At 38.5% G+C, this 25,884-nt stretch overlaps 1 protein-coding gene across 4 annotated transcripts in view; it reads right to left on the minus strand.

Annotated features, from left to right (window-relative positions):
- PHF6 (PHD finger protein 6) overlaps nt 1-18,948 on the minus strand; it is a 47,214-nt gene extending 28,266 nt beyond the window's left edge. For 3 of the 4 annotated variants that reach the window (XM_004437260.3, XM_087426886.1, XM_014792768.2), the window contains exons 1-3: nt 18,795-18,948; nt 14,691-14,874; nt 14,365-14,466 (exon numbers count right to left, since the gene is read on the minus strand). In XM_004437260.3, the coding sequence (XP_004437317.1) occupies nt 14,365-14,466; nt 14,691-14,828 (240 nt within the window). In that variant the 5' untranslated portion in view covers nt 14,829-14,874; nt 18,795-18,948. The remainder of the gene's footprint in view (nt 1-14,364; nt 14,467-14,690; nt 14,875-18,794) is intronic. The other variant, XM_087426887.1, reaches the window with a different exon arrangement.
- Between the last annotated feature and the right edge of the window lie 6,936 nt (nt 18,949-25,884).

Below are 25,884 nucleotides of genomic sequence, written 5' to 3' on the forward strand. Positions count from 1 at the left end.
TACAGCAAAACAATAAAATAATATTATTAGTGTGTGATTTTGCTAAGGACATGATATCAGGTTAGAAGCATATCAATCTCTGTCAAGGAAAACAAATTGGTTATGGAAAAATTTTGTAACTAATAATGCTATTTTTCTTGTTTTCTCACCTAGAAATAATTCTAATAAAATTGTACCGGGGGTATGTTTTTTCCCATGTTAAACACTGACAAAATTAATGGAACATTATTAATGTCTGTTGTTTCACTGTGGTCAAGAAAAAATTTCAAATGTTGCAAATCAGGAATGCAAGCTGTGCATAAATCAGGCCTTGCCACAATCCAGATCTTCCTGGACATGAGTAACTGGAGAAAATGTCTCATACTAGAAAAAATTTTTCCTTCACATTTCCACTTAATCAATGAGAATCTGGGGCTGGCCCGGTGGCATAGTGGTTAAGTGCGCGCGCTCCGCTGCGGCGGCCCGGGGTTCAGATCCCAGGCGCGCACTGACGCGCCACTTGTCAAGCCATGCTGTGGCAGCATCCCATATAAAGTAGAGGAAGATGGGCACGGATCTTAGCCCAGGACCAGTCTTCCTCAGCAAAAAAAAGAGGAGGATTGGCAGATGTTAGCTCAGGGCTGATCTTCCTCACACAAAAAATAAAATAATACATAAAGAAAAAAAAATCAATGAGAATCTTTAGAAAAAACCTCATATACAATTTGGGAACCTGGTAAAATCAATTTTAAATGAGGGAAGGAGAAAGGATAAAAGAATTAGGTAGATTTTTGAATACCTCGAGCTCTAACAATATTTTGTGATGTCAAGGTGATTGTGAAAATATGCTCATCTATTTTAATTTAATCTATGTTACTTACCTCTTACCTCATGAACTCAGGCAAACAGATAAGAGAACAGATTCTTTCAACATATTTTAATATACCTTACCTTCTGACTTTATTGGATAGTTCATATTGTTTAACTAGCTCATGCTCTAAATTTAGAAAAAAATTCTTTAGAAAAAGTACATAATGATTGTTAGTGGTTTTGATTAACATGTCACAGCATACTGTACTGAGTGGACTTTTAATGAAGCCACCTCCTAAAATATAAATGCCATGCCAAAATAAACTCACAATAAGGTAAATCTTAAAAACTGTTCATTTGTCTCTTGTTGCTAGATCCCTCATTGTGAACTGTTCTCATTCCTCTTTATTAATTTTAACATGAAGAACACTCGCCATCCTAACTTTCGGATTACTTGGCCTTAAGTAATTTTGATGTCCCAAGAGGCTAATATAAATTCCAATGCAATTCCTTATATTTCTCTAAGCAAGACAAACACTCAACCTCTCATTCAAGCTATCATTTAAAAAATATTTATAGGGCTGGCCTCGTGGTGTAGCAGTTAAGTGCACGTGCTCCGCTGCTGGGGGCCCGGGTTCAGATCCTGGGCGCTCACGGATGCATCACTTGTCAGGCCATGCTGTGGCGGCGTCCCATATAAAGTGGAGGAAGATCGGCACAGATGTTAGCCCAGGGCCAGTCTTCCTCAGCAAAAAAGAGGAGGATTGGCATGGATGTTAGCTCAGGGCTGATCTTCCTCACAAAATAAATAAATTAATTAAATAAATAAATAAATAAATAATACTTCTAAGTCAGAAACAGAAATATTCTCAATACAGGTACTTCCCAGAAAACATGAGGGCCAGTGTCCAATATTAGTACTAGACAAATACTCTACTTCCTTAAAGAAATACAGAAACTTCAAAGTATTACTGTAAAAAGAAATACTGTGCCAAATTATCAAGCAGGGAAAGCTGTTAGATACTTTTGGGTGGCTTATAAATTCTTGAGGAGGTTTGTATTGCAGCTCAATTATGAGGTTCTATTATTTTAGTAAATTATATTTCTAATAAAAAAAACATGGACTGACTATAGAAATTTTGGAAAACGCAAAAGAGCACAAATAAAATTCTTTTTTTTTTTTTAATTTTATTTATTTATTTATTTTTCCCCCAAAGCCCCAGTAGATAGTTGTATGTCGTAGCTGCACATCCTTCCAGTTGCTGTATGTGGGACTCGGCCTCAGCATGGTGGGAGAAGCGGTGCGTCGGTGTGCGCCCGGGATCCGAACCCGGGCCGCCAGCAGCGGAGCGCGCGCACCCAACCGCCAAGCCACGGGGCCGGCCCAGCACAAATAAAATTCTAAAATCACTCATACTCACCAAGCAGAGATGCCCTTACAGTGTTACAATGCTTATGTGAAAGTATTTTTCTATGTAATTCTGTACATAGCATTTTGCAACCTGGTTTGTTTAACTTAATAAATCAAACATTGCCCCACTTCACTAAGAACTCTACTGCAAGTAATTCGTCTTGAAACTACATCTAAAATGGGCTTGCATAGGTACATTTTGAAAAAGAATAATTGAATTCAATTAGAAAGCAAAAATGAAAGGACAGGTACTGTTAAAAATACTGTACTGGGCTCAACACTGGCAAAGACACAGGTAGATGGGCACTCTCATATACTGCTGGAAATCAGTACATGCTCTGGACAGCAATTTGCCTTACCAAAGGGCTTTAAAAAAAAGTTTATGTTTTCTGATCTAGTAATTTTACTTCCATTAATCTAATCTAAAAAAATCAGACTCAAACGATTTATCTACAATCATGTTCACTGCACAACTATTTAGAATAGCCCAAAACGTAAAACCACCTATGGAAAACAACAATTGAAAAATGTTTAAATAAATTATAGTACATCCATATATAGGAATATTTTATAGCCACTCTTCCCAAAGAAATTTTAATGCATGGGAAAAGGTTTATGCAAAATATTAAGTAAAAAAAAATGAAGCAGGATACAAAACTACGTGAATTATGATCCCAATTATGTTTATAACATAGTCTTTGAAAATAGGTGGAAGTAAATATAGCAAAACGCTGAGTGGCTATCTCTAGGTGGTTGGTTTTCTTTATCACAATTTCTTGTATTTTCTGATTTTTCTACAATGGGCAAAAATACTTTTATATACAAAAAATTATTTAAAAAACACTGGGAATACTCTAGCAAATGTTTTTAATACCCATTTCTCAGTTTATTGAGAATGAGAAGGAAACCAAATGTCCAAAATATATCAAAATGTGTTTTGGCTAGTTATAAATTCAAATCTGTCCAAAGTATAATCAGTTAACTACAGCAAGTTAGGACGGATACATTTTTTTTAAGTGAGAAAAAACTTACTCTCACTTTTATTTTGTCAGTTTCTCTCAAGGAAGAAAAGAAAGAGAAAGACATACCAATAAAAATGTTTTCAGAGAGTGGAAAAGTCTTTTCAAGATTAGGAGTAGGAATTTTTCTCAATTAGAATTTACGGGACCTATCTTATGCAGAATTCATATACAAGCAGAAATGCTTGCTTGTATATGAAATTCTGGTGAGGTACTAACAAAACAGCAAAAATTAGCCATAATAAAACTAAATACAAAATTTACATCTGCTTGTGTACCTATGAATACAAAACAGGAACATAACTGTTACCTTTAAGTCTACTATGCTACATTCCAATCCTTGAAATAATTCTTTTTCCCTGAACTCCTACGGGATGTAAGATACAGTATTCCTTTTGGCTCTTACCATTTTACTCCCCTGTACGGGTAATTATCTTTATAAATATATAGATTTTATCCATCAATTGCTTCTAGACTGAGTTTTTTGGAAGAGTAACACTGTGCCTTACAAAGTAGTGCTCAATACATCTGTTGATTTTAAGCTTATGTTGTTATGGAAGATTTTAATATCTTATGGCATATTTTTTCTCATTCACATTTCTAATACCTACAGATTTAACATAATTATCATCAAGTATGTCTAGAAATATTTAAACAGTCTCATCTAGAATTTGGAAAGATAAAATTGAGGAGAACAATCCAGTTGAAGGTGCACAGAATGAGCAGAGGCAATAATATTTGGGGGAAAGATCAGCCCTGTTAGAAACAAGGTTGAGAATCAAGAAGAGATAAAAAGAAAAATTAAAGAAGTTGGGAAACCAGATAGGTGGCTAGTATACTTTTTGTTAAAAAAAAAAAAAAGTTACGGAAAATAAAATAAAACAAAGAGGACTTCTCTTAAAAAAAGTGGAATAATAGGAAAATGGGATCCCTAACACAGCAAGGCACCAGTTGTTTGGATTCGAGTAATGTTATCCTGCATTCCTCTTTATACAAAACATTTGCCCTCCAATTTGTCACAGTCTCTACTGGGCCCTCAGCAGAATAACTGTCAGCTGCCATTTAATGTCATGCTTGCACTGTACCCATGGCTCTCTCAAATGTGAGAAAATCAAAGTTAACCTGACAGGTACATGTTTTTCAAGAACAATGGTGGACCCCTTTCCCCTTGAAAAAAAGTTGGTTCCACATATCATATATTCTGTCGAAGGCTAATTTCCTGTCCCCAACACAGGCATAAATGTCAATTCTCAGCTTATCCTACTCATACCGATTTCAATTTCCTTACATAAGGTGAAAATTTCTTTGTTGATAATGATTTTTCTTTTACTTTTGCTCCTCTATTCAGTTTGCTACCTAGTAGACCTAGTAAACCTCAATAATCAATTACCTCTTCCAAAATGGGGAGACTGGAAAAAGAGGCCCCACCCTATTACAGATGTTTGCGTGTCATCTTTATAGTATGGTTAGAAGCTACATTATCTTTTTAAAAATATTTTTTAACAAAAATTATATATATTTAGGATGTACAACATGATGTTTTAATATACCTACACATAGTAAAATGATTACTACAATTGAGCTAACTAACACATCCATCTCTTCATATAGTTACCATTTTTTTTGTGCGTGGGATGAAAGCACCAGAAAAGCTCTCAGCAAATTTCCAGTACTATACAATATAGTATTAACTACAGTCACCATGCTGTACATCAGACCTCTAGACTTATTCATCCTACATGACTGCAACTTGGTACCCTTCGATCAGTATCTCCCCATTTCCCCCACCTGGTAACCACAATTCTACTGTCTGTGAAGCTATACCACGTTAAGGTTAAGTTGTGCCACAGAAGCAGAGTCTCAAGGAGCTGACCCACAGACGAAAGAGGAACTAAGCCACGCATGAGAGGAGACAAAAGGAACTGAAAGGACTATGACTTAGCTAAAGTCCTGCTGGAGCCAGAGGCTGGGACATACCTGCTCCTCAGTGAACTGAACTAGGCCAGGACTGAAATTCAGTTTGCAAAAGGAAGAAGTCTTAAGGAATAAAAGGAAAAGTACTGCATACTCAGTAACTATGGGGGAAGCTCAGGGAAAACTCAACTAAGACCACAGATAGATACAAGGTAAAACTAAAATGAGATTGCCAACTCCTAGGATAGGCAGAAACAGAAGGCTCTTGGGGAAAAGCTGGAATCTGGTGGATAGAGCCACATGGAACCAAGGGAGGAAGGGCTCTCTAAGACTTAGCTTTGCCCAGCTTCATTGCTGTGTCTGTACTATGCATGTCACTAACTGACCACCAGCGTAGAGATATAAATTCTCACAGCCAAGTAGTTACTACTCTCAACACACCTGCTCCAAGAAAATGACTACCAATATACAGAGACTGCAAAAGTAGTTTCAAAAAGAGGCCATATTCTTGAATCTCTAGGCAAAGAAAAAATGCCAAAAGCACTTGGAGCTGGGAACAGGGTACCTAGGATATTTTCACAGGAGACCCGAGACAAAAATAAAGTGAGAGCAGTTCACCTTACCCTGGTATTTGTTTTTTTGTGTTGTTTTTAACAACAGATAACACTACCTCTAGTAAAAACTAGAAAGCCGGACAGTACAGTTGGGGCAAGTTTTCAGAGCTGCCTACTAACTCCAGGTTCATTGCTTTATTTATAGTAATACCTCACATATCTGACATAGTTAGAAAACAGAGTGACCTCTGAATTATCTGGTTAACTGACAGTTGTCCAATTTATTTGTTAAAAATTCCTAAAAAGAATACCACTGCATAGGAGGGTAGAATATGAACTCATAACTGTTTCTGGTTTATCTTATAGCTACAATTAAAAAAATACAGCATTATGAAGGTCTCATAAAAACACAAACAACAACAATATTGTTAATAATAAGATTTATAAAATAATTAGGTCTAAATGGAAAGCTGGAAAGCAAAAATGAAATCTGAAAGCTGCCAGTCACTGAAAAGTAACAAACTTGACAGATTAGGATCTTAAATTCCAAGTGTTGCTAAAAAACAGTGCCACTGAAAAGTACTTGTTTTTACTAGAGTAACAGACTAAATCTAAGTAGTTACTGAATAATCAACCATTTCAGAAGTCTTTTGGAAATGGGAGGGCAATGAACTAAGTAAGCCTATCAAGTTTTTTTGTTGTTGTTGTTAGATCGGCCCTGAGGTAACATCCATACCAATCCTCCTCATTTTGCTGAGGAAGACTGGCCCTGGGCTAACATCCATGCCCATCTTCCTCTACTATTATATGGGACGCCGCCACAGCATGGCCTGACAAGCGGCGCATCGGTGCGCGCCCAGGATCCAAACCCGGGCTGCCAGCGGCGGAGCGTGCGCACTTAACCGCTACGCCACGGAGCTGGCCCCCATCAGTTTTTACTTAACCTAGTCTCCTGACCTTGCTCTGAATTTCACATACTCCAACTCTATCCAACTTTATGAATCATCATTGATGAGGAATATAAATTCTCTTATTGGAGCTTTTGAAGTTTCTTTTTTTCATCTGAAAGATTCAGACAGACTTTTTCTGAGCTCAGATCTTTATGTTTAGGCTCTTTTCAGGTGTAGGTCTTTCAGGCTGAGGGTACTCTAAACTGCCGCTCTATTCTTAGTCTGTGAAGAATGCCCAATATACATCCATGCTCGAGTAAGTATCGAGACAGCCTCCAAAACCAGACATAGATTATTTTATATTACTGGTTTGGGTTCTCCTCCACTAGCACAAATAAATGAGAATTACATAAAGACATAAATTCATAGTATTCCCAATTACAAAGAAATACTAAATGAAAGCAAAGGAAAAAAAATTGTGAATTAAAAAAAACTAACTTAGTTAATAATAGTCAAAGATCTGATTTTCTCCATCAGTAGACCTGAAGTTTCTCTTTGGCCTTACATTCATTCTCCTTAATCACCTCCAAAGTAAAGCAAAGTTCATTTTAATAGAAATGAGAGGTAAAATATCTGCATACATTAAAATTAATCTGCCAGCCATAATCTGAGCTTTTAAAAAAATTCACATTTATATGAATACACTCGCGATGCATGTACACTTAGTTATACAGATGGCAATGAGGACAGTGAACAAATCTTCAGGAAGAAATTTACCTGTTTTTCCCCCAAAATACCCTAAGGCAGGGGTCCTGCAAAGCCTATCTAGCCTGTCACTTGTTATTGTAAATAAAATTTTATGGGAACACAGACATGCTCATTTCTTTGTGTATTGTCTGTGACTGCAACTGAGACCCCATGGCTGGCAAAGCCTTAAATATTCATTACCTGGTCCTTTACGAAAAGTTTGCCGACCCCTGCCCTAAGACAATGGTTCATAACCAAAAGTGTTCATCAAAAATCACTTGAGGGGCCAGCCCAGTGGCATAGAGGTTAAGTTCGTGTGGTCCGCTTTGGCTGCCCGGGTTTCACAGGTTCGGATCCCGGGCGCGGACCTACGCACTGCTCATCAAGCTATGCTGTGGTGACGTCCCATATAAAGTAGAGGAAGACGGGCACGGATGTTAGCTCAGGCCCAATCTTCCTCAGCAAAAAAGAGGAGGATTGGCAACAGATGTTAGCTCAGGGCTAATCTTCCTCACACACACACACCCCCACACACACACCCACACAAAATCACTTGAGAACCTTTTTCAAAAGATACCTGTCTACAATCCCCCACCTCTCCCTTTCTGATTTAATAATTTAATACACTGTGGGTGCTCCATTTTTCCCCTTACTGAATGCTAAATGAGCCATACACTCTACTTTAAATAGCACTGGCATTTAATACTTACTTAATACTTTTGACCACTTCCTCCTCCTTGACTCTTTCCCCTTTGACTTCTACAGCAACACTCTCCCAGTGGAAAACATTTCAAATGTCACTTTCTATGAAGCCTTCTGACTTCTCAGGTGGAATTAATTATGGTCCTCTTTCTCAGCTCTCCTATGGCATTCTTTACATACTTCTAAGGCTATACTTATTCACGGTTGCACCCAAAGTGTCTAGCATTGTGCTTGGTACAAAGTAGGCACTCAATTAAGTATCTGATAAATGGACACATAAGATGAATTCTAGACTTTAGGTGGAGGCCTTGACAAATATAATGCCTAAGGAAACAACAAAAATAACACCATACTGGGCGAGTGAAGGTTGAAGAAATATGAAAAACCTTATGTGTGAGGCATACACAGCTCTCCAGCATCCTGAACAAATAACCAAGCCAATTTTCCCCTCTAGCTCTCTCTCCTTCCTTTCAAACTGCTAGAGCTGCAAACACTAAAACACTGATTAACCAAAACAGAGGCATTTTATGCGATACCATTACTTCTCTGGTCAGTTTACACCTAGCCCATTAGTAAGGCTTCACACTATTATCCAACTGAAGTTCTTCTCTCCTTCAAATTCAACCAACAATTAATGAGTGCTCACTTATTTATTAGAACACTATTGAGCACAAATGAGACATCAAGGACCATGCTAAGTGTTTTCCATGCATTATCCCCACTTAATCCTATGCTAGGCAAAGAGAATACAGTCTCTACTCTCCCAGAGTTCACAATACAGTGCAGAAGAAAGGCTTGTGCATGTGTAACAAATACACTGCATACTGTGTTAAACTCTATGACAGAGGTGAAGCTTGAGCTGGACTCAAAAATAGATGGAACTTCTGAGAGGCAGCTAGGAGATGAATAACATCAGTACATGCACAGCAGTGGGGACAAGCAGAGGATGTTTGGGAGACCGAGAGGGGAGAGAATGAGATAAGGAACGGACAAGGTGGGTTAAGAAATGACTTCTGAAGGGCAGGCTGAGGCTTCTAGATATTATTTTGCATGCAGCAAGGAATCAGTAAAGGTCTGGAGTCAGGGAGTGACAATATGTTTTAAAAGTAGAGATCAAGTAATTACCCGCAGTATGTTGGAAGGATGGGAAGAGGAAGACTGGATATAGGGTAGCATTAAGAAAGAAAAGAAGGCAGAGACATCCCAGAAATAGAATCGATGTGACTGATGTGGAAGAAGGAAGAGTTGAAGGTAAAGGATTCAGAAAGAGAATCGGGTTTCAGGGTGGGGAGATGATGAATACTGGTTTAGACAGGTTGAGTTTAAGATGCCTGCAGGACATCTATGTACAGCAGATAAATATGAGTCCATTATTATATTTCATTCTCCACCATGACTACCAGATATCACTTGTCTCCTGAAAAATCCTGCTTTGCCCTTCCCCATCCCCTCCTATCCGAGGTGAAATTCCTATCTAATGTTTAAAGACCCTTCAATCATCCCACTTAACTCTAATCTATTAGTGCCAGTCTCAATGACCCATTCTGGTATAGTTAACCCATTTCCTGGACTCGTCCTTTTTTTTTTAAACCTTACCATCTATAGGAAGCAGTCTTAACGACCTAAATAGGCGAGACTCCTTGCACACAGAATAACAAAGTGTATCTATAAATTGTCATATATGCAGATTCATGGCATGCCCAATATCTAGACCATAAACTCTCAAAATCAGATACCCTGTTTCTCGGAGGTGCTAGGTACTGTATTGGTACTGAGTAAATAACAAAGTAAAGACTATTTAGAATTGGTCTTTTTATTTTCAGAGGTTAACAAAAAATATCATGAAGGTAACAGAATCAGAATATTCTTACATAGTATGTATATAGGATTCCTGTCCTAAAAACTAACAATGCTATTAAGAGAATATATTAATAGGTGTCTGATTATGTCTTAAATTGAGTACTATTTCCATCTTTATTAGAAAACTACTAGGCTCTAATCATTATGTTTTTTAAAATGTGATTTTTGGTTGAGTAGCTCAAAAGGCAGTCTAGTATAACCCAGTGATTAAGAGTTCTGGCTTTGGAGTTAACGCCCTGGATTCAAATTCCAGCCCTGCCACTCCCTAGCTCTATGACCACAGTCAGGTTACTTAACTTCTCTGAGCCTCAGTTTCCCCACCTGTAAAGTGAGAATGAACACCTTCCTTACTATCTCATAGCATGATTGTGAGGATTAAAAAGGATCATGTACTTAAAGTACTTATCCCAGGCCCTAGCACATATTACGTGTTCAATAAATATTAGCTATTTCTACTATTGGAAAAAGCAGAAAAAATGTTCAGAGGATTTATTAAGACATGTGAGTAAAATTCAGTTTGAAAAAGGTAAAGTTCAGAAGTAACCTGAGGACAGTCATCAAGTATATGAAGGATTACTCATTTCTAATAAAGAAAAAACCAAATACTTTCTTTAATGGAAGGAGACAGACCTAGAATAAATGGCTTTAAATTAAGTGAGATAATTGAGTTATACGGAAGAATGAATTTCTGAACTCTAAAGAGTGTTATATAACTAGTCTTGTTTCAGGTTGCTTGGGTAGAATCACAATTTCTTGATATATTTAAGAATAGGGCAGGCAAAAATCTTATGTTGGATGGCTTGTAGTAATCTTGCCTAGGGGTAAGGAAGGTGAACTAACTGGCCTTCTGAAGTCCTTCTGTTCTTCAAGTCTGTGATATATCTGACACAGGTACCAATTAGAACAGTAACTATCCAATGTAGATACTCTTAATGATCTCATCACCTAACTTCATCCAGCAAGAGTATGTTCTTCAAATATACTCCTCTCAAGTGTCTCCTTAAAAAAAATGAAAACAGCAATGATGACTCGTAATTTTACTTGGAAATTTGCATTTCTTGGCTAGATGGCTGGAGAATAAGAGTAGATGGTACAGATGTGGTGTCTCCATATGGCTTCAATAGGAACTAGAAACCATTCTGGACAAATATATATCTGTCTTAACTGCAAAAACAGAGTCCTATATTATAAAAACCTTAATACCCTGGCAAATTTTTCCTGGTCCATCTTGGCGCTTAAAGGTGACGTAAAAGAGATGAGAATGTTCACGCAGAATGGCTTTCCTCCCCTGATCCTTGTGGCTGACATGAAAACCTTGGAAAATTGCCTATGGCAGCAAGAACATAGAAACCACACACCTGTACCTCCTGTTCTACTGTGACTTTCCATCCTCTCATAACTCTGACCCATCTGGCCACCTATACACTTTCACCTGAAGTCCCAGCCTCTTCTCTCTATACTTTTCTTTGGGGCGAGTGAGCATCTCTGGAGCCAACACCCAACACCAGGCATAGACTGGAACCTGCCTTGAAAGCACCCAGGGGCCAGCACTCCTGTTTTCAATTATTTCCAATGGGTATTCATGACCTACTTTTCATCTAGAAATCTAGATGAACAGAAGCCAGGGCAAACAGGCTCACAGGATAAAATGCCTTAAAAAGTCAATTAGGGAAGCTGATTATCTAGTTTAAATGTAGTTTATCTACTTACATGAAGCTCTTCACTTTTTTTCTCTCTACCTATTTGCTCTATGGCCCTTTTATTGCTTAGACAAATCTCCACAGGGAAAAGTAAAGAAGAAAACTAAAATCTATGGGCCGGCCCCGTGGCTTAGCGGTTAAGTGCTCGCGCTCCGCTGCTGGCGGCCCGGGTTCGGATCCCGGGCGAGCACCGACGCACCACTTCTCCGGCCATGCTGAGGCCGCGTCCCACATACAGCAACTGGAATGGATGTGCAGCTACGACATACAACTATCTACTGGGGCTTTGGGGGAAAAATAAATAAATAAAATCTTAAAAAAAAAAAAAAAAAAAGAAAACTAAAATCTGGAATTTTGGTTACTTGAGAGTACTTCATGTAAAAATGATATAATGGAAGGAGCAAAACTAAAGGCTAAAAGGAGACTTAAAAATTATTTCAAAGTTAAACATATAAATGCTACTCTAGTCTTATCCCCTACGTAAGTTATTTAAATTCTGACATTTTGGGAGAAGGTAAAGGAGCAAAATTATATACCTAGGCTCACAAGTTCTCTCCTTCTGCCACAATTCCTCAAAGCTAGATGCCTCAAAATGGCTTCAAAACACCTTTCCTAAGATGTTTTATATCTTTATATCTTTTATAGCTCTTTTTAGTCATGTAACATCACTGTTTAGTAAGCAGTGATACAGCATTATTTGTTTACCGTTGGCAAAAAGACAAATAAGTTAATGACTTGTCTAAAGTTACATAATGTGTCAGTGGCAGAGTTATTAAAAAAAACAGGCCTCATGACTTCCCAGCCCAGCATGCTTTTAATTAGCCTACAAAGATATTAGCAGGATCTTATTATTATTTATAAATAATAACTACAATGGTGGCTACCATTTATCAAGTCCTAACCATGTGCCAGGCACCCTGCTAAGTTCTGTATAGTCTCTCTTTTAATTCTCACAATATTCCTGTGAGGCAAGTAATATCATTATCTCCTTTTGGCAGGTGAAGAAAACACGGCACAGAGAAGTAAATAACTTGCTCAGGGTCACCCAGCTAGTCAGTGACAGAACTGGGATTCAAATCCAAGTCTGTTCCTATAGCTTGTGGTCTTAACTTCCAATATTGTTCCACTCCCTAGATCAAGGGACAAGTTTAGTTTTTTGTAACTCACTACACTTGGGAAAAAAAATAACTCCCTACACTATACCATTAAAAATTAATCAGAACAATTTATAATAGTGAAACATGTACAAAGTTCTGATGCTTTCTTCACAAACAGGTCCAAATAAATATAAATCTCCATTGAATTTGGCAATACTGACAGATGTATGCTGCTGCTTCATGTAAAACTAGGCACTGCGTTTGTTAATAATATAGTAACGTTAAGGACCAAAACTGCTCCTGTTCTGACTAGAGCAGCCATGTCAAGTGACAAAAATGCTAACAAATCAGGAGGGAGAAGCATTTTTCAGGCATATTCATAATGCCAAGGAATAAATAATGGGGTAATAAAGTTTACAGTACAACCACTTTCAAGTAAATAGTATTCTTTCTTTGTACCTGAATGTTTTTAAGGACTAGGAAATAAAAACATACTACTCTCGTTCTCAAAAATCAGCAAGCCACAATAACGTGAAGAAATCTGAAACCACCAAATAAAAATCACATCAAATAAAAACAAAATGAAGTGTTCTACTGCTATCTGCAGTTTTGGGGGTGGGGAAGATAAACATTTTTCACAGTTAAGTCTCACTACAACAAAAACTGTGTGACCTCTGAATTCCCATTTGTGTCAATGCTGATTCTACTGTTCGAGACTATTTATCCTAAAGCAAATCTCAAATGTTATCCTTGAACTTCTTCATATTGCTTTTTTTCTAATACTAGAAGACTCAATACTTTTCAAAATAGATTACTCCTAATCATCAAAATGATAGCCTTTTCTTCCCACCAGATCCTTTGTGAAATATGAGGTTATTCAGTGCCTAAGAACACAGATACACGTTCTGCCAAACCCATCTTTAAAATAATGAAACACTTGATAGTGAAGCTACTGAAGATACATTTACAGATGTAATTTCAATAAAGAGCTCAAAGGAGAAATAGAATAACCAAATGAAAAGACATTGTTTCAATGTAAACCAAATGTATCATAAATACCAATTGAGATGACACTACTTTTCTAATAGAGCAATATAGTATCTTGCCAATCTGGTTACTGGTAGTGAAGACAATACAGGAACATTACTCTAGGATAGCTACAGGAAAACTATAAAATTCACCAAAAGTTATCCAAAGTCATAAATGCTGTGTCATATAGCTGAACCACTGTAAAATACTTTGTTCAGCAAGTGCTAACATTTTCCTATAGAAAGGACACTGTCATCTTCATTTGTAATGACCACAATTACTTTATGATGGAAGATGAAAACATATTAGAATTTAATTTTGAAAATATACTTGAATGAAGACTTGAACACACGATACATTCAAATTAAGCAAATTGCTTGTTTTCTAAGTCAACACAGCCTCCAAAAAGATTTTAATTCTTTTTGAAAAGAAAAATATTTGAGTAATATAAATATTGATTCACTCCTTTTTTCTTGAGTGGTAAATAAGTTAAACCCAGCCTTGGAATTTGCGGGTTCATGAAAAAAAAAAAAAAAGACTGCAATTTAAAATTATACTCAGCTAATAATGCAATACACTCTAAAATAAGCAATTTCCTCCTTAATGAGCTTAAAATAAGTTTTATTCTCAAGAGGCAGAAATACCAACTTACCAGCTTCGTGCCTCTTTTAATTTCCTTTTGGACATCTTCAATAGAAAATCCACCAAGACTTTCGTTATCAGAGTGTGATGATACCAAAGCAGATGAAAAGAGCTATAAATTACATTTAAAAAAAATTAAGGTTCACATATAAAGAAATTACAGTGAAACAATGAGTAAGATGTTAAATCTAAAGGAAATTTTCTAGTAAAAATGGCATAGCATTAGTGAGAAACCATTTCTTAAAAATTTAACTGAGTTGTTTTTTCCTATTCAGGAATATTCATTGTTAAGAGTCTCACGGTTTCAGGTCTCTTGGCCGCTGCCCATTTACTTACCATGCACTTATGGTGTGCTGCCACCTTCTGGTTTTCAGATATTAGCAACTGTCCACATTCCTTGTCTCTATTTGACTTACAAAAGCCACATTTGCGCTGTCTTGTAGGCCCCTTTTTCTGTTCAACTGAGCTTGACATGATTTTTAAATTGCCTTTAGAATGCCACTTTAAGCCTCAAGAAATGCTACAGAGAATAAGAAGGGCAACAAAATGGTTAATTTTGTTTTAAAACCAGTTTACACATAGTCATGTAAGTTAATAGTTGACCTAAGTTTTAATATATGCATTTTAAAATGGCTATTTAGTATAGACAAATTAATATTTAAACCTAAGATGCCTCCAAAATAGAAAAATATGTATGTATGCATAAAGATAAGTTAATGAAGTAACGGAGAAAAATCAAACTGCTCCCAAATTAGGGGATACATAAAATAATTAGAACTATTTCTGCGTAGATAAATAAAAAATGTACAATGTATGATATTAAAACAATCATCTGCTGACATAATTAATGAAAAATATTTTTCACATATAGCTAAGCGCCCCTTCAAGGAGACAAAGAATTATATACCTAAGAGCAGAGCAAAAACTACTAAGGGAACTACACAATATCCAGAGTGAACAAAATTCTATAACTGCATAATTCCTCAAAGTTCACATATTAATTAACTAACAAAAGAGAAATGAATTTACTTAACCATGACTTTGGAACACTTATTTTTAAAACTCGAATTATTCTCAAGTTAAAAAAAAATCACGTATAAGTCTTTAATAAATTAATTTTTGCTATTGTATTCCTTTTTCATGTAAAGACAAAAATAAGCTTATAACAGTCTATTCAAAAGCATCGACTTTAGGAATCAATTATTTATAAAAACAACTATATTATCTGACTGTGATTTCCTCCGAGAATCAGTTTATCAAACTAAAGTTACAAATTGAGAGTAGTGTTCTAAATGCAGTCACTTTCATACTTAAATTAGTAATATTGTATAAAGGAAGGAAAATTTCTCTGAATGAGCCTTAAATTTAGTCAAATTATAATTATAGGTGGTATAGTCAAACAAAAAAAGGGAAGAAAAGCTCTAACATGGAAGGTTTCAGATTTAGATCATCATTCTCAACATGGATTCTTCAGAAGAATCTAAACAAATATAAAATTTGATTTGTGTAGTTTTCCCAAATCAACAGTACTATGCAGTTCAGGACCCAGGTTGCCACAACATGCATTACAATCAATAAAATCTCAAATTTTTGTCTTAAAATTTACTAAATTCCTTCCATGTTTCCATATATTTGAACATTTTCATACTATGTTGAAAATATGGACTCACTAACGCTACATTGTAGCTTTCTGAGTAGCACTTGTTCACCAACAAGAACAGTAGCAGCTGGATGCCAGCAAGGTGGTAGCTGTAAACCATTCAGCGCTTTATAATATAAAAATGTAGATAATTAAAATTTAACATGAAGTCACAAAGAAACAGGTCTTCTCATCAACTGATATCTCAGTTTTTCTTTTTAACGAAACTTCAAAGGCCCTGACAGTCTCTGCGTTCATGGGTTTAACAAACTTAACGCTGTCTACAATTTTAAATACCTCAGTTTTCCAAATGGCATTGGAGACTTTACAACAGTACTGTATTCATAGCACCGGCTATAAACCGTGAAACTGATTGAAAACAGGCAGCAAATACTTTTAGGATTAAAGAAAAAAAAAGACATAACAGAGAAACAAAAGAAACAAAAGGGGAAGTGTGTTTGCATTTGCTCAGGCAAATATGTGTTCAGTTGCTTTATCAAGAATATAGCTGCCAAAATCTTTAGAATTAACTATGCAAAACACCAAAATTCATAAATAGCACCAAAATTTGCTATTTGAGTTCTAAATTAGCCTTCTTTACTACCATGCAATGAATAGTAAGCACTCTGAAACCACTATAATGTATCCAGCATCTTTCTGGGACATCCTTGGCCAGCTGAAAGGATGGCACATTATGAATCTAACCTATACAGACATCTTTAATAGTGTAATATCTCTACAATCCTAGACGGGCTATAAAACCGGCTTAAGATAAAGAAAATTGCTACAGTAGAAAATCATTTTTTATTCTTGAAATTAATTCTGAAAATGGTACCCCCAAAATTCTATCCATATTGAATTCTGCCTCTTTTCAATTTATAAACAGGTAAATTTCTCATCCTAATTTTGAGAACCTGCTTTTCTGAGTCAACGACCCCAAAATCTAAAAGAGAAAAAAGGTACAGTTTATTTTGCACTAAAAAAATATTCTAGTGTTCTTTCTTTCTGTAATTAGTTTAAATATAATTTGTAAAGTGAACAGAAACACAAAAAAGTGCACCAAACGAATTAAAAACTTTCCTCAATGTGTAATGACTAAATGGATTTTTCCACTAAAATTCAAATAATGCATCTGTGCATATCTTGCTAATTTTTTTACAGCCTCCTTGTAAAACATGAAGTGGAGAACATCATGGAAACAATGACTCCTAGCAAAAATGTCTTTATCATAAAAATATAGATTTTTATCTAATGCTGTCACATTTGTGGTCTCTCGTTAAGGAGAATAAGGGCATTCCAAGGACCAATATTAAGGGGTTCATAATGATCCAATATGGCATTTTAATTTCAGTCTAAAAGGTTTTTCAGGGCATGCAGAGATCAAAGTTTGATGCTTTCACCCAACAATAAAACCTTTTCCTTAAAAGAAACACAACATTACGGATAATGTTATAAAGCAGAAATAAAGAGGCAAAGATAGCGTGAAAAACATAATTTAAATGTCTGAAAAAATACAAAAGCTCGGTTAGGCTGAAGCGATCAACGCGTTTCTGATTTTCCAAGATGCTGTGAAGCACCAAGGTAGAAATAACCTGAAACATCAAGGAGAGCATTCAAGAACACACTCGAGAGCTCATTCAATGCCTGGTATCTGAAACACCATTTTTCACAGGAAAACAAAACAAAACAAAACAAAAACTGCAGTTCCGGAAGATCAAACAGTTCCACACGCAAGCAAGTTGAAATATACAGATCAAAATTTATAAACGTGATCCCCAAACAAGCAGTATTTCTGTCAGGAAAGTTACAGTGGAGAGAAATAAACGAATAAGAGATGAACCGGAAGGGCACCTGAATTTGGTTGCACGATAATATTACATGCTTCGCACTGCTTTTTGCGGTTATTCAAAAGGAAACTGAAGGAATTTTCCAGTTGTTTCAAAAACCCAAGGGTAGAGAAAGAATTTGAACTGTATGAATAAGACCTGATATTACGTAGTAAGCCGATGAAAAGAAAAGGCTTTTCAAAAATAAAGGATTTTTCAACTTCCACGCAGAATATCGAAACGAACAAATTTCAAAAGAATGTCGTGCTGTTCGTCCATATAATAAAGGATGGTACACATAACGTACCAGATCCTCTCCGTTATTTATTCCTCAAAACACACTAGACTCCAAGATCTCCCTCTAATCAAGCGCTAAACTCGCAAAACTATCTTCTCTAAAACACTTTAGCAGGTTCCTTTCGATCGTAAAGTCAGGGTCCCCTAATTGTCCTTTTCCAATCCTCCCGAATCCAGGAAAACATCATCCTACCACTTTCTTTAACCCTCCCCCAGGAGTTCGCCCTCTAATAGTCTTCGTTTCATATCTGTTTCACCCCTCATTCCCCCCACCCCGGAGTTTTTCCTCATTCCGTAAGGCTAACCCTCTTGCCATCCTAACAATTCTTCCTCTTACTTTTCCCAAACTGGGAGTCTCCCTCCTTCCCAAATATGTCCTAAGCAATGGCAAAGACTAAAAATCCCCAGGATTTTTTCCTCCCTAAATGTTGCGCCCCCTCCCCCGAAGTCTAGGCTTAAGCCTAACCTCTCCTTTAGCTCCTCCAAAGCACTTTTCTCAGCAGCCTCTTTGCCAAGCGCCTTCAATGAGCGGTGCTTCTGGGGTCTCTGACAATAAAGCGAGACCACCAAGAGTCCCCCTTAACAACGGGCAGGGGCGGCGGCCTGGCCACCGCCATCCTCCTTGTCTTCTCCCGCCGGGCAGAGAATGGGGGGCCCCAGTGTACTGTGGGGACTCACCGGCGGGGCCCAGAGGCGAACGGCAAGGGAGAAGCGCCAATGAGGGGAAAGAGAAAGAAGTCGGTCTCGGTTCTCCGGCAGCGCCTGGGAGCGGGGCTCTGTCGCCGGAGGTTGTTTCCTTTCATTCGAGGAGAGACGGGCTTGCCGAGCGCCCTTACGTCGCCCCCCTCGCACGCAACGACTCACACGGCGTTAATACGTCCCGAGCGCGCCGCGAGCCCTGATTGGCTGTAGGGAAGGGGCAACTGAAGCCGCAGAGCAACGGCGCATGTGCAGAGGCCGCCCCCAGTACGGATCCGGGCGGTAGGCCCCGCCTCCTGCTCGCGCGCGTACCTTCTATTCTCCGGTCCGCCGCTCAGCCAAGTGTTTGGGGGCAGGATCCGAGGAGATAGAGAAAGAGATTCAAAGATATCGCTGTGGGTTGGGCGGAGAAGGGGCAGGGTTGGAACTAGAAACCGTTGGACAGGGGCCCTGGGGAACCAGTTTTCAACAGTGATTCAAACGGGTAGGCCTTATCCCTTGCACTTGTTCACCGAGGCCTTTGCACATCCATTATTTCATTGTACTCTCGTGGCATCTCTTTGAGGTCCTCCGTTCTCTCATTTTACTGCCAGGAAAGACTGAGCTCGTAGTAGAGTCACTCTGCCTGGATTTCAGTCCTTGGGCGAATCGTTCTAATCTCTGCACCTTAAATTTTTTGTATCTTTAAAATGGGGATAAAAATAGTATCTCACGGGTTTATTGTGAGGAAGAAATGAGATGATGCAAGTAAAGCGTGTATTAGCGTCCCTGGCATATAACAGGCCCTCTATAAATGCTGAGATTATCATAATCAGAAAAGATAAGTGATTTTCTTTATAACTCACAGAGGTAAATCAGACACCGAAACGGGCGCTTTCCTCTTTGATGTATGGAGCCAGACTGCTTGGGTTTGAATCCCAGCTCCCCCACTTCTAGCTCTATGACCTTGAGCACGTCGCATTACCTCTCTGTCCCTCAATTTCAGCACATCCAAAATGGAGATCACAATGCTATCAATCTCATAGAGTTAAGAGAAATGAGTTAATATATCTAAATCACATAGACTAATGCTTGGGCACATAGTGTGCCCCATGTAAGGGTCAGATGTTGTTATTTTTCTACTGGGCTCACAGACTGCAAGCCAATGGTTTAAAAAAAAAAAAAGCCCTAACAAACTAATGAAAATTTAAAGATGTCCTTAAAGTAGCTACTTTTCCTGTAAAGGGGGTGGGGGGGATTTCCATTGTTTCGATCCAATGCTGTTTCTATGCCGTTTCATCTTTCTTTTTATTTTTCCCTGCTATGTCAACCTTAAATTGTCATCCTCAAGAAGACAGTGACCATGTCGATGTAACATTGTATCCCATACAAACAGGTACCTAATAAGCGTGGACAAAGCAGTCGTTTAGCTCCACGGGACCCTTAGCCCTTTCACGCAGGCCCTGTACCATGAAAGGGAGTAGCTGGAGATTTACATAAGAAGATCCAGAATGTGTATTCCAAACATTTACAGTGTATTTGAAAACAGGTCCCCCAGCCTCAATTTCCACCAGCTTTACACACTTACTGATGTCAGGATGAGACCAATGATTGTGTGTGACACGAGTGACAAAATGGAGTGCTTGTGCAGTATGCCATCTCTTTAGATGTCCCCCCAAATCCCCACATTTTGCTATCTTTTTTTTTATTCTCTCCTCCATGCATTCATTTCAACAAAATTGGATTCAATAAACATCTGTGAAAGTACTAAGTTCCAAACACAAGAGAGACATAGATCAACTCAATCCCTGACCTTGAGCTCATGGTCTGAAAAGGGAAACAGACAAGCAAACAAATACAGTATGATGTGATAAATGCTATATTAGAGGTGTGTGCCTGAGACAGACAGCCTCTGCCTATTATCTACAAAGCAGTATGCTCAGGTACAACAGAACAGTGAATAAGACACAGCCTTTGCCCTCAACTATTTAAAGTCTAGCAAGGAAAAGACAAATAGCTATGATGGGAGATGGACTGTGGTGAGTGTCGTAAAAAGTGGAAAGGAAGTGCAAGGAGAGTTCAGGAGAGGAAGAGGTCAGTGACTCCAGTTAGTTTCAGGCCCCAGGTCTGGCAGCCAGTTCCAATTAGCATAACTGATAGATGCAGCCAGTTATTTCAAGGGCTACAGAAAGCAGTCAGATTGTGATAACATGCTCTTAACCATGCTTGAGGATATAGCCTAGGATTTGTTAATCTCTTATTGATTCACCAGTACGCTCCCACCAGTACTATTCCAGTCTGTTTCTTCAGGCTCTAGATCCTGCTTTTTGTACCTCACTCTCAGCAAAGGCCTTAACTTCTTGACTTATTTAGAGTAGGGCCACGTGAGGTAAGCTACTTTATCTTGTACACCCATCCTCTCTTGCTTCCTTCAAGACTCAGAGAAAGAATGGTCCTTCCTGCTTTTTAAAGCTAAAGCTGTGGTTTTAATCACATCTCTTCTGTGCTCTGGAGGAACTGATTCCCTGCTTATTCCCTGTTCCAGCAGCATCGACTGCCCTGCTCTCATTTGCCTTCAGACACATAGGATTCCTCTATCTTCACTGCCAGACTGTGCTCTTTGCCTCCAATTGCTCTCCAATCACTCATTCAGCAGGCAATTGCAGATATTTTCTGTATTCCAGGTATTATGCCAGACCCTGGCGATTTGAAAAGGAACAAGACACAGTTCCTGCCTTCAAGGAATTCTCAGTCTAATGAGGAAGAAAAACAGGTATGTCTAAGGAGGAAGAAAAACAGAATTTCAGTACAATAGGTGAAATGCTATACCAGAATTACATACCACAAAGATGGACTCTGTCCAGAGAAGCAGGAATACATCCCTATGGAGGAAATGTTTTGGGTTTAGTCTTGAAGAACAGGTCCAGGACCAGAAAAATCTGGATTCCATCTTCACGACTTTTCTCCATCTTCATTCTTGACCTCTCTGTTACATTTGGCGCTCTTGGCCATTTACTTGTTCTTAATTTTCACCTTCCTTGGCTCATAACAAGGCCTCTGACTCTGGCTCGCTGGCTGCTATTGCAGTCTCTTTTGTAGGTTTCCTTTCTTCTCGCTTTATAATGCAGTCTTTTCCCTAGACAGGGTCTTAGACCCTCTGCTGGTCTGTTGTTACTCCAGCCCAGCAGTTCTTAAACTTTGGACGGGAGAATTACCTGGGGAGCTTGTTAAAAATGCAGATATTTTGGCACCACACACTGGGGATTCTGAAGGTCTGGGTCCAGGAGTCTGCCTTCTTAAACTGCCCAGATATTCTGATGCAGTTGGGTTGAGGAACACACATTAAGAAACCGTCCCTTCTTGTTTGTAGAATTGATACAGTCTCTCTACTTTCACTACTCTGTAAGCAACTGCTTAGCAACTGCATCTGCTCTACTTAGATCAGCCCTGTCCTTGAGCTCAAATTGCTAAGTCCAATACAAGGAAATTCATCCTCTCCAGCAATTAAAAAGTAATTCCTTTTCCCGTCATCAGTGTCTCCGTGTAAGATAGTGCTAGCATTTCTGCTTCTGCCTAAACCAAAGACTAAATTCACCTACATGCCTATGACCCCCCTTCTGGCTATAATCCACACCAGTGGATCATTCATTCATTCATTCATCAAGTACATATTGATCACCTACTAGGTGTTAGATAAAAACGGACATGGTCCATTTTGGTAGAGCAGCAGAGACAGAGCTTAATCAAGTAATCACATAAGCAAATGGAAAATTACAGCCACGATCAGTGCAAAAAAAAGTAAATGTCACTTATATGGAACTGAAGACTATTTGCATTTTGTATATTGGATACTTTTTTTTTTTTTTTTTTTTTTTTTTTTTTTTTATTTTATTTATTTTATTTTTCCCCCCAAAGCCCCAGTGGATAGTTGTGTGTCGTAGCTGCACATCCTTCTAGTTGCTGTATGTGGGACTCGGCCTCAGGATGAACGGAGAAGTGGTGCCTCGATGCGCACCCGGGATCCGAACCCGGGCCACCAGCATCGCAGCGCGCGCACTTAACCACCAAGCCACAGGGCCGGCCCTGGATACTTTTTATATTTCTTATTCCTTATTTTTAAAGTGGGTAGATTAAGCATTTAAAATGTTTCTGTGAAAAAAATAAAATGCTATTTATTTGTACGACACACTGCATAAGTGTCAGGAGACATGGGTTTGAATCACTGACCTGCCACTAACTAGCAGAGTGACCTTGGGCTATTCATTTGACTTCTCTGAGCCTTAGTTTACACATCAGTCAAATGAGATTAATATTACTTGCAAAGTTGTTATGGGGCCCAAGGACAGATAATGATGTATGTGAATGTTCTTGCCCCAACAAATACGAAGGACAGTTCTTTTTTTTTATGTATCCTTTAACTGCCATATCATCTGATTGATCTCCCTGCTAATGTTGGCTCTCAGTGTTTGTCGCCTATGCTCTTCTACTTAGTTTTTGTTGTTGTTGTTTGTTTTTTAACTTAGTGTATCAGTGAGGTTTTATAGCATTCTTAACTCTGTCCAGCCATGGAGCTACTCAGGTACCTAAACGAGGTGCTGGGAGCCTTGGTGGACTATGTTGTTGATGTCTCTCCCTTTTAGCAATTTGAAGCTTGGTATGGTACAGAAACTGCCCAGGAAACTAGCAACTGTGCAGGGGGAAATTTTTAGAGATACATGGACATCTCTAAAACATTGTTGAATGTTGAATAAACACAGAAGCTGAACTTAATATAACATATTGATGGCAATATTGGAGAAGTAATTAAACTTTATAATGCTGATGCTTGCAAAATAATGAGTTAACCGACTTCGGACAATGTACCGGGCACTGTGCTGAGTACTTTATGTGCATTATCTTATTCAATCCTTACAACAGCTCTGAGAGGCAGGGAATATTATTAGTCCCATTTTATAGAGGAAGAGACTGTTGAGCAATTAAGTAACTTGCCCAAGGTCGCACAGCTAGGAAGAGGAAGAACCATGTGTCAATCTACATTTGTTTTGACTTAGCCAAGCTCTTAATCACTGTGCTGCACTGGCTCTTATTTATTTGTTTATGTGTTCATTTTCTGTCTCCATCAGGACAGGGGCTTTGTTTTGTCATGTTCGCTGCTCTACCCCAGCCCATAGAACTCTGTGCCTGGCCTCTAGTAGGCACTCAATAAATATTTAATGAGGAAAGGCCATGGAGAATGGGGAATGGAAAAGAGTAGGAAGTGGAGAATGGGGAAGAGAATATAATGAAGAACGAGGAGAAGCAAATTTGGAATGAAACAAAATCATCTCAGGAATTTTTTTTTCCCCCAAAGCCCCAGTAGATAGTTGTATGTCATAGCTGCACATCCTTCTAGTTGCTGTATGTGGGACGCGGCCCCAGCATGGCCGGACAAGCGGTGCGTCGGTGAGCGCCCGGGATCCAAACCCGGGCCGCCAGCAGCAGAGCGCCGTGCACCCAACCGCCAAGCCACGGGGCTGGCCCAGGAATTTGTTAATAAGACAGCAGCCCAAGCCCTACCGCAGTGATTCTGGCACAGATGTGAAATGGGGCCCAGCAACTATGTTTTTAAAAAGCTCCCCAGGTAAGACTGTGACATACACAACAGTTTGAGAACCACTGACCTGCAGCCATCAAGCTGAAAACAAGAAAAGAAACTTATCACTTGGGCATTTCATCAGTTACATCTGAGTGCCCGAGAGACTTCATTCTGATCAATATCATTCTTAGACATATATTTTAGTGAGGACACTTGCTTATACCTGGCCTTGCCATTGGGTCCCTAGTGATCTTTGGCATCTTTGTTCCTTTTGGCCCTATTTTGGCTGTTGGTTAAAAAACATGATCAGACAGATCTACACTAATCTCAAATATTATAGTAATAAGTCTAAAAACTAGAGGAATTATATATGGATAAGATTAGAGGGCAGCTAATATTCACAATGAGATATAATCTGTACTGGGAGGCGAAAACCAAATGGCCTGGACACAAATCCTGGTTTCAGGTTAACTTCTCAGTGCCTTAATTTCCTCATCTGTAAATTGAAGGTGTTAGAAGTACCTTTCTCAAGGATCTTTTTTGAAGATTGCATGAGAGAATCCACCTAAAACTCTTAGCACAGTTCCTGGCCCACAGAGCTCAGTAAGTACTAGCTACAAGAGCTAGCTTTATAGGCAGTAATATGGACTAGTTTTTATTTAATTCCACTTAAGAGTAGCTATTAATTTTCCCCAGTTTTTCTAAGTGAAATAGAGAGACAAAAGGCCTTTGTTTCTTTATTCATGCTGTTCTTGCTTCCTAAAACTCCCTTTCCAGCTCCTTTTGGACTAGCTAGGACCTAGCAGCCTTCAAGATTCAGGTCAGATGTCAGCCTTTAGCTTCCCGGAAGCTTTACTTACCCTTTGATTGGGCGAAGCTCCCCTCCTCTGCTTCTGTCCTGGCCAGACTTCTATCTCATCATTTACCACATTATATTGAAATTATATGTACTTCTGTCTCTCCCACTAGACAGTGAGCTCTTTGGGAGAAGAGACCATGTCTTAATCTTTTTTATACCCCAGGAACCTAGCATAGTGCCTGCCCAATAAATATTTGCTGAACTTTCTCAAAGGAACATGTCAGGGAGCCAAGGGTTACTCCTGTTGGAACACTTTTTCCTATTTAAGATTGCTGTCTTGTACTCTGGGCCTTGGCTCCTGTATCTCTCTGTTGCACTTAGAGCCATGCAATGCAATTTACCACTTAATTATATACTGCATACCATGTATTATTCTCTAATTGCTTCATATGTTAATCTACCACTTATTTCCTCTTCCCTCAGGCACTAAGACATGATTATAAATTGAAAGTGGATGATCCAGCTGTAAGCCACACCCACCTGGCAGTCAACTCTGCTTATTGAATGCCCAGGGCATTGTGAATCCTTCTATTAAACACCAGAGGCAAATGCAGATGAAAAAGTAGCATGATTGCCTAGAACAATACCTTCCAATAGTAGGCACTCAGTGAGTATTTGTTGAATGAATGCATGATTTAGTGAAAAAGAGTAGTGTA

Source organism: Ceratotherium simum, chromosome X, assembly GCF_057802395.1.
Source record: "Ceratotherium simum simum isolate JZ-2026a chromosome X, ASM5780239v1, whole genome shotgun sequence".
In the NCBI taxonomy this organism is placed as follows: domain Eukaryota; kingdom Metazoa; phylum Chordata; class Mammalia; order Perissodactyla; family Rhinocerotidae; genus Ceratotherium; species Ceratotherium simum.